Source organism: Eublepharis macularius, chromosome 4, assembly GCF_028583425.1.
Source record: "Eublepharis macularius isolate TG4126 chromosome 4, MPM_Emac_v1.0, whole genome shotgun sequence".
NCBI lineage: Eukaryota > Metazoa > Chordata > Lepidosauria > Squamata > Eublepharidae > Eublepharis > Eublepharis macularius.
The window spans coordinates 113,483,258-113,499,018 of NC_072793.1; the positions used below are offsets into that span (position 1 = coordinate 113,483,258).

The window sequence follows — 15,761 nt, forward strand, 5'->3', positions numbered from 1 at the left end:
GATAAATATAGTGCTACTGAACAATTGGTTGCATTTTTGGCAAATTTACCCATTATGTAGAGGCAACCCTAAATGTGCTAACAAACCTCCCACAGTCTTCACTCCTGGTTCAATCTGTCTTTCCTGGCCTTGCAACCTACCTGTGTGAGAGATACAACCCATTTTGGGGTCCTGATTAGAGATGGGCACGAACAGCAATGCAAACAAATAAAGCCATGAACAGCCCAATCTGCTGTTTGAGAACAAGCTGTTCGTGAGGCCCCATTCTAAACGAACAGGTAGTCGTTGCAAGCCTCGTTTGTTGCTGTTCGTCTTGCTGTTCGTCAAGCCAGACAATCTGGCACCTGCAATCAATTTCCTTGGCAACTTAGGCAGGGATTGTCTGAACTCTGTCTGAACTCCTGCTGTTGCCCTGGAAACCCCAATCTAAGCCCAATTTTGCTTGACAGGCAGATCTTCCTTTCAAGTGTGGCGCTCCAAATTTGTTACAAGGGAGCAAAGACTAGGGGGGAGGGGGGATCCCAGCTCTGCCTTTGCAGACAGTGGAGAGAGAGTTGCTGTTGGCATTTTGATAAAGAGAGTGCATTGGAGCTTGAATTTTCTTTGTGTGTGGTGGATAGGGATCTACCTCTTCAAGTTCCAGGGCTGCTGCCAGGCTCTGGGGCCAAGCTATTATTTATTATTGGTACCTTTCCTGGTGCCTGCTCAGGTCAGGTTTCTGGGAGTGGTGTAGTAGGGATCTTGACCAAACTTGGATGATGGCTGGAGGAGAGCCTGCTGGCCCCCATGAACAGCCAACCGCGAACATGTTCGTGAACAGGGCCATGTTTGTGGTTGTTCGTGAGTTCCTGTTCGTGGATGGCAACGAACAACTAACATCATGTTTGTTTGTTTTTTTTCTGTTTGTTTCCATCTCTAGTCCTGATTCACAATCTGCATCCTGACATACAACTGCATTAGAATGTGTCATGATGGGTGAGATCAAAAACCCCACTGGAAGTTCCATTTTTAAGTATCGCCATTGCTGGACTGACTTTCTTTAATCAATTTGTCTAAACCTAGTATTTCATTTAATTTATTCAGAACTTATTGTGAACCCATATTTATATGATAGTGGTCCCATGTTATGAAATCAACCATGCGGCTACATAGCCTGCACTTCCTGATCCTGAAAGCATTGTCTGTCCCAGATTCATGTGCTGTGGAGACCATTAAGCATATCTTTGAAACCACTTTTAAATGTTTGTAAAGTTGTGGAAAATGTTCTCTAAGGTTTAGGCTGGTATGCTACTATAAAACACAAAAGCAAGGATACCTTTCACAGCTCTGGGATAGTGTTTGCTGCTTCTCCGGTACTGTATGCTCCTAAAATATAAAAAAGAAATGGTTATAGACATGCATTGCAGGATTAACATCTACTTACAAAATAAATGGGTCACTTTGTACATGCCATGGCCACAACTGAGAAAAAGGCACTAATAATTCCTATTTATTATACTAAATAAGTTTTAAGCAGCTGTTTAACTCCTCCAATGAAATAAACAGAATATAAGAATATTTAACTTTGGCAAACTCATCCAGATGTTTCTAATTTGGACACTATTTAGAAGGGTAAGTTTTTATAACATATTAATTCTATCATAGTTTAGGTGGTTTCTTGAATCTTGTACAGTTATTATTTGAAAGTCTGTATCAAACACTGACTCCCCCCATCAAATCTTTTTATTTAACTGTTTTGACATTTTAGCCACACTTTCAATAATATCTTGTTTTTGAATTTATTGTTAGAATTTATTTGCAAGCTTTTACATTATCTCAAAGAAATATTGTAAATGGTGTGGGGAAAGCCTACCCTTCAGCTTGATAACATCAGATAGATGACACAGTTTGGTAACTTATGTACGATACTACTTTTCAATAGTTAATTCTCCACAAATGTAATGAACATTGTAAAGTACATACATTCATACAAAAGTACATACATTCATACAAAAGTAGGCACTCATCAGGTCCCAAATTAATAGCACAATCAATGGATTTAGGCTGGTGTAATATGTAGAATTTCGTTGTGAACAGAAAGATAGTTTTAAAAATGACTAAAAGGAACAACAGAATATGCCCAAATTTCCTGTTCCAATGCATTATAAATTTTTAGAAATGTTATGTAAATCCTGTTAAAACACATTTTCTTCCACTTCCAAAGCCCACTAAACACACACACACACACACACACACACACACACACACACACACACACACACACACACACACACACACACATTCTGGAAACCTGCCACACTTTCAACAAGTAATCTTTCAAATCTACAATTATTCTATCTTTTCAATGCACAGCATATATGATTTTAGCTTCTACTAGAAAATAAGTCAGAAATACACTCTCTCACACTGATAACTCGTATAAATATCAACAGACATTTTATAGAATAATCTTGTTTAGCAAATCCCCAATAAGTTTCAATGATGATCAGATACATTCACCAAACATGCAACATTAGTAGCACAAATCCAGCAACCAAATGTATAAAGCTTACTCAGGTTTTCTGCAGCAATCCTATATCATCAGTAAGTTAGAGAATGTTATTTGTTATACTTTTCCATTCATGATCTGAAAATCTATACCCATTACACAATTCCACTGGTGATTAATATATCCAAAGCCCACTAATATTATAACATGCCAGTTACAATATGCCTGTGTCAACATCTTTGATTGGAAACATCCCAGCGAAAATATTGAGAAAAATGTTGGAATATTTCTAATTTGGTGTTAACTAAGGTCCTAATATTTCTTATTCCTTTTGTTGAAAAAAGTTTCTATTTATATATAAGCACACACAAGCTATCTATTACATGTTTATCATGCCCTACTTCCTGTGAGCTCAGGTTGGTATATATAGCTGTCCTGTCCTTCAGGTTTTCCTCATAACATTGCTGAAAATTAGGTTTGGCTGAGAATGACCTGCCTAAGGTCAGCTTTAATTTCATGACTGAACAGGGACTAGATTTTCTTCATTTTAGTATCATCTTCTATCAGCCATACCACATTGGCTCATATATCAAGCTGTGGTAGTCTTTAAAGATCTCTGAAATGATTACCCATATTAAATTCAGTATGGAGTCATTGATTTGAATGTGGAGATACCTGGACTATACTATAGTCTGGACTAGAACTATGATAGAGGAAAGTATCTCCTTTCTTCTATCAGTACATAACAGACTTTCTAAGGTACTCAGATACCTTGCAATTACAACTTTAATGACCAACCTCCAACCACCCCGTAATCTAGTGCTGGTACTTATAATACGGATAGGAGTATGTGATCTAGAATTCGTAATCTGCTAAATAGCCAGATTTATGCCATTCCAGCATAATCTGACTATGCCAGATCAAGATGGAGAATCCTGGATTGAATCCAGGAAACTGAGCTCTGCTGGGCTCTCTGCTGAACTCTCTCATTTGACATTGGGATTTTCTTGTTGGACACTGGTTCTCCTCCTTCACTTTGGTTCTGTTGGGTTTTATTGATTCAGCATGCATGGCACTGGAACTTGCATTTGGGACTGGCTTTTGGTCAGTGCTTGTCTTTGCTTAAGGATTCCCTTTGCCTGGAAAACCTTGGCAATGTTTCCCCCTTAGGAAACAATGGAAAGTGGCTGGGGGCAGCTTTTTCAGAGGCCCACTGAATTGGACCCTGGGGCCCAATTTTCCAGAAACTTGTGGTGTCTTTAGTAGACAGGAAGGAGTAGGTTCCCTGACAATTTAGTGAAGTTTGCTTGAAAATTGACCCTCCCCCCATCCCCCAATAGTTTTCCCTATAAGGAATAATGGCCAGATAAATTTGGGGTTCTCTAGCTGGATTAAAGAATCTGACTCGGATTTCAAGGATACCAATTTTTTTTGGTATCCCTGAAACCCAGATCTGGATCACCTGAAAAAGAATTTTGGGGTGCGCATCCATAAATATGGAAAGGAAAGAACTGAAATGGGAAAACAGTTTTTGTTTAAATTTTCACAGCTCAATTTTAATTGTTTACAAAACAAAGTTTCCTAGTGAACATTAACTGCATTGGAAATACATTATATTCACAGAATAAAGGACCAAAAAGATAATCTTACATTCATTGTCTCATTATTTTCCCTGCTTGTATAACTATGCCCAAATCCAGAGAGCATAATTGCTGCACAGAAACTAATTTTTACAGGTAACTTAGTTGTACATATGTGGAAAAACCATACAGCATGAAACAAATACAACACAGCCAAGGCAAGTTACATATGTGAAACTCTATACTCCCCAGCATATGAAAGAATATATACAGTATAGTAAGACTATATACAGCATGCATTTTCAGCTTTGTACTAATTGTGCTGATCTGTAGGTCAGGCTGACACTGTGCTAAGTGCTTAAACTATCTTTTGGGGCAGACCTTTCTTTTCAGAAAATTTTTAGGCATATTTTCTGAAGCCTAGCTGAGCAGATCATGTGCTGACATGGTCAGTAAGCAATCCCCATGAGGCCAGCCAGGCATTAGTCAAGCCCTACAAAAGCTCAATGTTTAAAATACAGATGCCTGGGTATTATTATTATATTATTAAAGGGAAAAACTAAAACAAACAATTTAACAAGTTTGATTTTTGAAAGGCAGACACTTAGAAGCCTGTGTTAAGAATAAACATGAGAAACTGAGATTCTGGATGACTCAGAACTATTTGCATTAAATGTTTGTAAGATACAATAATTATAGATCATTCACAGAATTGACCTACTTTTAGGAAACACTGTTAGAGGATTAAGGAAATAGCACCATATCATTGAATTTTCTTTCAGTTTAATATAAATAATGATTAGTTATTAAGAAAAATTATTCTACCTCTTGAGAAGATTCTGGGATAATTGGGCATAGAGCTGGACCATGGCCCAATGGCTGATTATTATCTAGCTGAGATTGCAGATAACCAGTAGACTGGAGAGGCAGACTATGATCTATAGGCATTGCTGCATCAGCTGTAGCAAGGATACTTTGTGCAAAACCTTCTGGACCAATGCAGGAAGGCAATGATTCAGGCTGTATTTGCAAAGGTGGTGACATAATTGCAGAAGGCTGCAGTGGCAATGTAGGCACCTGGGCTCCAGAATCCACGGCATACTGAGGGTGTCCAATAATCTGTTGTAACACAGACTCCTGTTATTAAAATAATTCTTCTAAGATATCAGTTACATGATTATGGTGATGACAAAATAAAAACACTCCTGTTAATGAAAGCTCTCGCAATACACTCTAAGGAAACAATATTTCAGTGCTTTTTGTTTTTAAAAGAGAATGAAGGCCCAATTCACAAAACTAATATTTGTATCAGGGGCTTGAAATGCAACTATGTGTTGTAAGTTATTCATGTGCAACAACTCAGCATGGCAAACAGTGCTGTAGTGTACTGTACAAATAACCAGATCTACATGGTAAAAAAAAACTGTATCTCATTGGAGAGTGTGTGGCTCAATGTTAGAGCATGTGCTTGGCATACAGAAGGTCTAAGTTACAATTCCCATCATACCTAGTGAAAAGGATCAAGTAGAAGGTGACATGAAAGACCTCTGAGACCCTGCAGAGCCTCTGGCAGTCATACTAGACAATACTGAACTTGCTAAATCAGTGGACTTATTCAGTATAAAGGAGTTTCATGTGTTCTGCAAATAGATTACAGCCCACACTTCCAAACTTTATGTGTGATAAACAATTTCCTTACCACTTGGCAAGATGAAAAAGACTGCTTACCCTGGAATAGTTTGGTTGTAGAAATGCAATAAAGTTAGTTACATTTCAAGCCTACACATCAATTATTGTTTCTGTGAATTGGGACCAAGAAGGAATTAGATTAATTCACAGTGTGTAAATGCTGGATATGGGGATTTTTGTGTCACGATCGACAATAAAAGTTTCACAACTTCACACATTGTTCATGCCCTATTCATCTGCATTGATTTAGATATATTTGAAGTTACCTTCTTTTGAAGAGCATAAGAACCCAATGCTATCTCTATTTCACAGATTTCATATTGGAGAATAGTTGGTGGTCTGTAATATGGCTTCAAATCAAAAGACTGCTTGACATTCTAAAATTTAGGTTCTGTTGATACCTACATTTCAATCAATTTGCACTCACATTCCCCTTCCCTCAATTATTGGAGTAATTTCTCCAAGAAGGTTGTGTGTGAACGCACAGAAACAAACAGCTCAATGCATTCATGTTAAAAGGGAGATCTACTAACAAACCTTTTTAAAAATAATGTTCAACATCGAACTACCTACAGCTTTATGAAAAGAATTCCATCCACAACACAAAAACCTGGACATATCATTATGCATTTTTTCTCTTTTTGTTGAGAATCTAGAAGTGTGCACATTTTAAAAAATAATTGATTCAAGCTTTACCTGAAGAGGAAGGTGAAGCAGGGATGGGATGCAGAAGGCAGACAGTAATAGGAAGCAGCAACAAAAGAAAGTATGGAAGACAGAAAGTCACTTTTAGTACTGTTGATCATTTATTTATATGTGTTGTGTGAGTGTTTGTGCTGCACCTAGAAAAAAATCAGGCATGATAAAATAGAAAAAAGGCTATATTTTCCAAAAGTTGCACAAAATAGAATCAGGATATTTTTATATAATTTTAAGCCATTTTAAGTAATGTTTTCAACACTTCAAAAATTCTATCAGGATACAATGCTATCATTAAAAAAAAACTACAGCCTTTCAAGGACTGTGCTTGCAAAGCAGTCTGATACAATGGTTGCTTCACATTTTTGCCCATTGTTGAAAGATTAAGAAGATGTGGGTCTAAAATCCATTTAAAAATATAATAGTACAGCAAACAATTAATTTTTATTTTGGAGCGATCAAATATCTTGGTGAGAGGCACATTAGGAGGTCTTATTTTTTCAACTTCCCTATCAATTCATAAAAGGACAATATAACATGCTTTTAAAAATCTTCCAGTTAAAGTTCCTCATAGAGGACAATCCTAGGCAGGTCTACTCAGAAGTCCATCTAATTTTAATCAGTGAGGCTCACTCCCAGGACAGTGTTCTTAAGACTGCACCACAGATCTTTTCAAGAATAAACCATGAATCTGAGCAAACAAGGATATTTCACTGTTTCATATCTGACATACTTAGAGTGCTAAAGGGACTGGATCAATTACATGGAAACCAATGAGAATAATATCATTGGTTCAATAGAGGGTAGGCTGGGATTCAGACAAGGACAAATTCTTCACAAACAATATCTTTGTACCAAATATATGGATGATGACAGAAATTTAGATACAGTAAAGAAACAGTAAAGGTATAGAAAAATAGGTTGAAATGGAATGTCATGATGAATTTTTAAGAAAGTGAACAATGTGATAAAATGCCATGGCTTCTTATAAAAATCCTCATTTTTAACAAAGCCGTTCTTGAGTAGTGTTCATATGCTTTATTTCTGCTCACATGATAATTTTATATTGTATTAAATTGCTGCTTCATGAATGAATCCCTATTCCTTTTTATTTACTAAATGGTCTGAATATCATATTTTGGGCTTCAAGTTCAAACCCTCTTCCCAAATCTGTAGCTATGACAATTCAAAACTTTCTTATTACTATTATATAAAAAACCCTCATGATAATTTTGAAATTATTTGTAGTAAGAATTTCTTCTTTGTTGAAGACTGCTCAGGTCTTTAAACTCTACATTAAAATGTGTGTGTATACATGAATAACTACACTTGTTTAATTACAACTCTTCAATTTGACACTAAACTCTGTATAAATATCACATAAGAAGCCATTGTACTATGTCACCTTCTTCTTTTGTAATTAAATTTATAATGTTTTACTTTGTATTTTAGGAACATGTTCATTTTCCAGATTTAATTTTTCTAGTCTTAAATTCCATGGGGCATTAAAAATAAGGTACAAAAAAATTTCAAGCACGTTTGTATTATAGAACCACTGTTTGGAATCTAGAACCAAAAAAATCCAATGTCAAACAGATTACCTGGTTACCAGCCCCAGATGCAGACATAGTCTGTTGTGAAGGATGAATTATGCTTGGTTGAAGTGACTGAGGAAGTGGAGGCAGCTGCTGCTGCTGCTGTTGTGAAACTGCTTGCATGTTCTGAGTGTGATGGGGAGAAGAAAGAACTTCATTCTGAATTATCTGCTGGAGAGTAGCCTGGTATATTTGCTGTTGGGATAGCTGGGCTACTGCATGATGTGTTGGTAAAGCTGACACTCCTGGGGGAGCCGCAGCCAGTAATGGTATTGGAGCAGATGGCATATTTGGCACAATTGTTTGGCAGGGCAAGACTAAGGAAGCCACAGTTGTATGAGGAAGACTGATTGCTTGCATGGGCAGGGCAGAAGAATTGGATGCCAGTGGCAGAGCAGGGTTCATGGGTAGGCTCGGTAAAATCACAGCTGGAGGAAAATACTGTGAAGGAGCAGGTATAGAGGGCACATTTGCAGCAGGTATATCAGACAGGTTTGGAGGATGGGTGTCAAGTCCTGCCAGAGGAGTAACTGCAGGAATGACAGGAAACTGAGGAATCTGAAAAAAAATATAATATTACATGAGTTGCAAGTGTTAACGGATGGTAGCAAGTTAATTTCATTTCTCCTGTTAGCATGGCAGAAACGATGAGTTTTGACTTCCATCCATTCTTATGAGTCTGAATAAATGCAAGCAATCTTGTTTTAGAAGAAGATTACTTCAAACCAACTTCACTTTTTGTAAATATGAGAACTTGAAAATCATTGTAAAGGAAAGTTACTAATCATGCAATAATATATTAATAATCATTCATGCTAGGTACATGAACTTAAGACATTTTAGATACACATTTTACTCTTCTATAAGAAACAGATTGCAGCTCATGCCCCAGGCTAAGCATTCTGTACGCTTTTCACTGTGCACATGAAGCTCCTGGTGTGAGCAAGCTACCCCACTCACTTCAGTGCAGTTCCGTGTATGCAAAAATGATGCCCATGCAACTATTCATTAAAGCACAGACAGAATTACTTCTACATGCAAGATCATTGAGCCCATATTCAAATTTGCAAGTTTTGCTTACATGCAGTTTGCCACAAGCTGACTAAATGCCATGTTTCTCAAACTTGAGATAGGGGCAAGTTTGCATGTCATACCGGTAACAGGCTTATAAACTATTATTTATTTAACCGCTTCATTTACAGCCTGCCTTTCTCACTGATATTCAAGTGGATTACAGAGCTGTTGAAAGAACAGTAGATGGTTGCAATGAAGGCCCAGTTACTTTGAACAAGGGTTGCCATTCCAGGTTGGGAAATTCCTGAAGATTTGAGACAGTGTTTGGGGAAGGCAGGGATATGTGATGCCATACAGTACACCCTCCAAAGCTGCCATTTCGTCCAGAGGAACTGATCTCTGTAGTCTGGAGACTAGTTGCAATTCCAGAGAATTCCATCTACACCAGTGGCCAAAATTGTGGAAGCCTTTTGGAAAAAGTGCATTTTTGAGGTTTGATGGCTCATAACACCACTTTTTTTTGGAGTAATACCATAAAATTATATATCAATGGAAAGATAATTTAATCAAGAATGTAATGCAACAAAGTTGGTTCAATTATCTGTATTCTATCAAATATTATAGCCAAATAATCAGGAAAATGAAGCACAACTTGCTTAGGTTGATATGAAGTAGCTTTCCTTCATTTGAATATAGCCAATGAGCATGAGTCTTTAGAGAGCCAATCAGGTGTCATCTTGTTTTGGCAATAAGCCAATCAGGTCACAGTAGGATTCAGCTATTGATGTCATGTATTGGAACTGAGAGGAGGTCATTTGTCAGTGTGTTATCTGATTGCTATCAAGTTGGTTGGTTTGTTTTGTGTTCTTTCATTTAGTGAGCTCGTAAAACGTAATAAAATTAAAGAAATGGCACAAAGAGTTGACTGGTCACCCGGAAAGCGATGTAAAATAGTACTATTAAGTGAACAAGGCTACAGTTATGATGAAATTAGAAGAAAAATTGGTGGAAACTTAACCACAGGTGGCCATTTCTAAATTTTTGAAGCAGTATAAAGCAACTCAGTCACTACAAAACCAGACTGGTAAAGGCAGGAAAAGGTGCACACAAGCAAGGGATGATAGAAGAATCGAGAGACTGAACCTAGGTGACAGAAGAAAATCATACAGAACGAAATGGTGCAATCATACAGAAAGAAAATCATACAGAACGAAATGGTGCAATTCAATGTGAAGTTGAGTGCAAGGACTGTTCGGTGTAGACTGGAGGAATTTGGTCTAAATGCTAGAATTCCACAAAAAAAAACCATTGTTATCTCTCAAAGAAAGGTTGAAAAGATTAAACTGGGCTAAAACCCATGTTAACTGGACAGCAGAACAATGGGACAGTGTTATTTGGTGTGATGAGACCCAAATCTCCCTGTGTGGTAGTGATGGCATAAAATATGTGAGAAGAAGAATCAGAGAAGATTTGCATCCTGATTGCATTACACCTACCATGAAACACCCAGTTAATGTTATGATATGGGGTTGTATGACATCAAAAGGTGTGGGCAGAATTTGCGTGATAAATGGCAAGATAAATGCCCCAAAATACATAAATGAAATACTTGAGCCCAAACTGAAGCCTTCCACACGTGATCTTTTCCAAGATAATGAAGCATTTATATTTCAACAAGATCCAGCTCCATGTCATGTTGCTGCTGTGTGCAAAAAGTGGTTTCAAGATAATCATATTCCACTGTTGGAATGGCCTGGGAATAGCCCAGACCTTAACCCCATCGAAAATCTATGGAGCCGACTAAAGAAACTGGTTAGTGAGAAGCAACCCAGCAATAAACCGCAATTAATAGAAGCAATAACTCAATCGTGGTTTCACAGCTGCAGAACTAAAAAACTCGGTTCACTCCATGGGAAGGCATGGGAAGGCGTAATTAAAGCAAAAGGTTACTCAACTAAGTATTAACTGACATGGTGAGAATTGTTGTATAACTCATTTTTTCTATGTGTTTCAATTTTCTTCTTTATAACTACTGTTCTAAAAAAATTTCCTTCATAAAAGTTATTGCATTACATTCTTGATGAAATTATCTTTCCATTGATATATAATTTTATGGTATTACTCCAAAAAAAGTGGTTTTATGAGCCATCAAACCTCAAAAATACACTTTTTCCAAAAGGTTTTCACAATTTTGGCCACTAGTGTAGAATTTGGCCACGCTTGTTGGAGCTGATGTGCTGTGGGAAAGTGAGGGGTATCTAGAGAGATGGGCAGTCAGAAAGCCTGTGTCGATCCAAGCAATGCAGGGATCGGAAAACCCTACAAGCATATCCAAGTAGGTTTTAAGATGTGAGATCTAAATAACTTTAGGAGGTAGGACATGATTTCATAAAAGTTTGAGAAACATTTACATAATGTAACAAGCTTCATTAATAACTTCAGTACATGGCAATGGAGATGCTACGTACAAAACATTTACAGAAACCACCTCAACACATGCATTTTATCATACTCTTTTTACATGAATATAGATTTGTGTGACAGTGTTCAACATTAAAAAAACTTTCAGAAAATCCTCATAATGAATTTATTTCCATATTATAGAATGAATAAACTTCTACTGCATATGTTTCTACCAAAGTTTCCACTGAAGATATTAGTTCCATCATAACAAACTGACATGCATATGAATATTCAACACCAGGCATTTTTAAGCTTTGAAACTTGTTAGCCTCACTTACTGAATGTATTTAGGTATTACATAATAACTTACTAAATAATAATAAACGTGGCACTATAATGCAATAAAACAAACTTTGTTTAATGAAATGTTGCACTATAGTCCCCATAGTTATGCTACATCCTGGAACAACAGCAAATGCTACAGGAGATTAACAGGAACATACAGATCGTTGCTTGAGTTGTAAATGTGGTGACTAATAGCAGGCAAGAAACAGATCTCTTATCCTGTATTCACTTGCACATTGAATGCTACAGCAAGCTTTTGGCTTGTAAAAGCACTGACAGAACTAGGCCTCTACTATTTCACATTCCATCCTTCTCTCCCGTTCCATCTCCTTCTCTTTACAGTCTCCTGCTCCAACAGCCAATCACTGCAGCTAAGTAACAGAACTCTTTCAGAGTAAGAGCCATCAGTGAACATAAACTCTGAGACAGCCAGTCACACAGCATTTGAGGACATCAGAATTACTAAGGAAGAGGAGAATGTACTTTGATATGATCCAATATGGATTTAAGGAGCAAGTAGAGTTGCCAGGCAACCAGTGTGAGTCCAGGAGGCAGGGACATGGTAGGGCACTGTCAGTAATAGCATGAGATAATTTTCAGGAAAAGTACAGAAGTAACATCTCCCTACAAATTGCCAGAAAATATTGTAAAACCATAAGGTTTCTGGTGATACCTATATGGGACTAACATCACTTCCAGGTTTTTCCAGCAAGTGACTTCATATCACCCTACATCAATTTTTTAAAAAATTCTCCTGCTGGCCACAGGAGTGCAGGCAGACAATAGCCACAGGGAGTGGGACATCACCTGCCTATAGTGGGCATATAGCAACCCTAGGAGCAAGTAAATGTATTGTGTTTATATATACTACTGTAAGTCAAGACATGGAGAATCAGAATTTAAAGAGACCTCTAAAAGATTTATCTGACCCATTTGCTTCTGTACTACATTCCTCTATTTCTGGGGAGGATTTTTCTTCTTTCAAAGTTGACAAGAATGGAGGTGCTGCCATTATCAGTCCCACTGATATCTTAATTTTAATTGTTCTTCTATCAACACATTAGTACAGGCACATTGGTACATTTATCCTGAGCACATAAACTGCTTTCATGAGTGCATTGGGGGATGCCCGTCCAAAAGTAGCTCCTAGAGCCTCAGTTAATGCAATTCTGGAGATACCCCTACTCCAAGGTATGGCACAATGCTGGAAAAGAGGGGGTTGAACAAAGCTGCAGCTGCAATATATGGGATCCCAACATTTGTTCTCATCTGAAAGCAGGATTGACAAGTAGCAGTTCAAGTTTATGACACAGAGTAGTTGAAAAGTGGAATCAGCTGCCTAGGGAGGTGGTGAGCTCCCCCTCACTGGCAGTTTTCAAGAAGAGGCTGGATGAATACTTGTCAGAGATGCTTTAGGCTGATCCTGCACTGGGCAGGGTGTTGGACTAGATGGTCTGTATGGCCTCATCCAACTCTATGATTCTATGACACATCCTATGAATCACCTAATGAACGTAACAATTGGTAAAGCTGTTCAGAAACATACTACAAAGATATTATGATGATATGCAGCAAATGACACCAAAATTGCAGCAGAATAAGGGCTGCCTGTCCACTAAAGACTCCCCCTCCCCAAGTTTCAAGTAGATTGAGTCAAGGAGTCCAATTCTATGGGTTCATGAACAAAGTGCCCCCCAGCTACTCTCCAATGCTTTCTCCAGGGCATAGAAGCCTTACCCAAACACACAAGAGCAACCACTGATCAAAAAGTCTCCCAATGGAAAAACAACCAACAAAAGCTCAGCAGAACCAATGCCAAACCAAAGAATCCCAGAAGAACCAACCTTGCAGCACACAGCAGAAGTAAGGCACAGACAGACCAGAGCAGCCAAACACACCAAAGCATCTTACACTTAAGCAGCCTGCAGCTAGGCCATCATTTCTATGGGCTATGAGAACACTGTTGTGATTAGACAGACAGTCCCCCTACCATGCGAGGCCATTCACCTGTGACAGTTACATCCCATCCCCCTCCTTTTTTGGTGTGGCCTTTCAAATGCCAGCACCAGTTATTCCTGAATATTTTCAGGAATATTCAGTACCAGAATATCAGTATATTCAAGAATCTCAGGTATCGATTCAGATTCCCAAATATATCTAAGTATGGATAGCCCTGTTTAGTACTTGGATGGGAGACCATTAAGATGTTCATGGTTGTTATGCAGAAGCAAGCAATGACAAACCACTTCTGTTAGTCTCATGCCTTGAAAACCCTACTGGGTCACCATAAGTTGCCTGCAACTTGATGGCACTTTCCACCACCACATTTTCTATGTATATTTTCAGACTGGAAATACCTAATTCTCTAGTCTCCAGCCAACAGGGAAAGTGCAATATGTAGCTTTATAAAGAGTTGTTCTTTCTCTCCCTCACAGCCTGTTTGTTGCTCACCTGCCTACTGCTGCAACTCAAAGTACCCCCCCCCAGGTGCTCTTCAGAAGCAAAAAGGGATGTAGACGTCTGCTGTGGGAGGAGAGAATTGGTAGAAAATTTCCCTCTCCATTAGCAGAAATTTTTCACAGCCATAGTTCCCACTTTAACACTGAATGAGGCAAGTTCCTTTGGTTGTAATGTAGAGCAGTATTACCTATGAATTGATTGCAAAAATATAGATTTAATGTGGGAAACAAACAGCACAACCATCTATTCATGTCCAGACACCTTTTTCCAGCTTGTTGAATAGACATCGTCTATTTTGAGACAATCCATTCAATATTTCTATTTTTACAGAGTTTGAAAAAAACATTTTAAAAGGTATTGTCCACCTATAACATAGCTCTGATAAGAACTCTCCTACAAGCCAGGAAGAAGAATATAGTGAGGAAAGAAATGTCCCTACTGGCCCCCTTTCTCTCCAGCATACTGGTCCCCTTTCCCTTCTGCATACATTCCTACGCCCAACTGTGCTCCTTCAGGTCAGCAGAAGGGAGGATTTGGCAAAAATTTCCTTCTCCTCCCCCGCATACAGAAAATTCATTGATTGCTGGAGGAGAGACTGCTGATCCAGTAAAGCCACGGCACCTTAACATCAAAGCCCATACTTTTACTGCAGCATGGAAAAAACAATGAAAGAACTAGAAGAAGAGACAGAGAGGATACAAGTGATGAAAATAAATAAGAGCTCAGGGGGTGGGGCGGCATTCTGAAAATTACCCATCATGCAAATTAACTGCAATCCATCCATCCCACCATGATTAACTTAGCACGCAATAATACAATTCATGCAAGTTAAAAGGTAATGCTGAACTTCCAGACATATATTTTCTTCTAAGAGGCCTGAACATTATTTTCCTTTGTTTGGATTACTTTGCCTACCTTTCTTTAGATTTAGGTTCTATGTATTATTTTGCTATTTTCTATGACTAGATCTCTTTCCCCTGTTCTGAACCTTAATTCCTTTTTTTCATTTTCTTCCAGAAATGCACATTCAAAAACCAAATGTCTTGGTGACTCTTCTTTCTTTTCGTTTAAGTTGGCTATCACATTAAAAAATGCAATGCCACCAAACTGTAGCCACCTAGTGGTTAAAAAAAACTGCCTGCAAAGCTAACTAAAACTGTACTATTCGCAGCCAAAGTATATGTTATGTTTGCCCAGGAAGGTAGAAGAAATGAACCTATTCCCACATGCTTTCCCTGTCTTCACCCCTTACACACATTCATCATAACCTCTAAAAGAACATTTGCATGTACAGAATATGCTATATGATCTGAATATCTATATGATCTGGAACCCTGCAAAAGGTAGGATATTCAATCATGCATACAGAACATATGTGCATACAATATGTATTCATGGATTATGATGAATGCACATGGGGGTAAAGTGGCACAATTAGGCATAATTTCACTACCATGATGCATGTTTGTGTGTAGAATCACATTAAGT

The 15,761-nt window shown here is 38.0% G+C and overlaps 1 protein-coding gene across 1 annotated transcript in view; it reads right to left on the reverse strand.

Annotated features, from left to right (window-relative positions):
• WNK2 (WNK lysine deficient protein kinase 2) overlaps window positions 1-15,761 on the reverse strand; it is a 166,328-nt gene that overhangs the window by 59,038 nt on the left and 91,529 nt on the right. The window contains exons 11-13 of the mRNA XM_054977488.1: window positions 8,058-8,609; window positions 4,894-5,187; window positions 1,316-1,365 (exon numbers count right to left, since the gene is read on the reverse strand). Coding sequence (XP_054833463.1) covers window positions 1,316-1,365; window positions 4,894-5,187; window positions 8,058-8,609 — 896 coding nt within the window. The remainder of the gene's footprint in view (window positions 1-1,315; window positions 1,366-4,893; window positions 5,188-8,057; window positions 8,610-15,761) is intronic.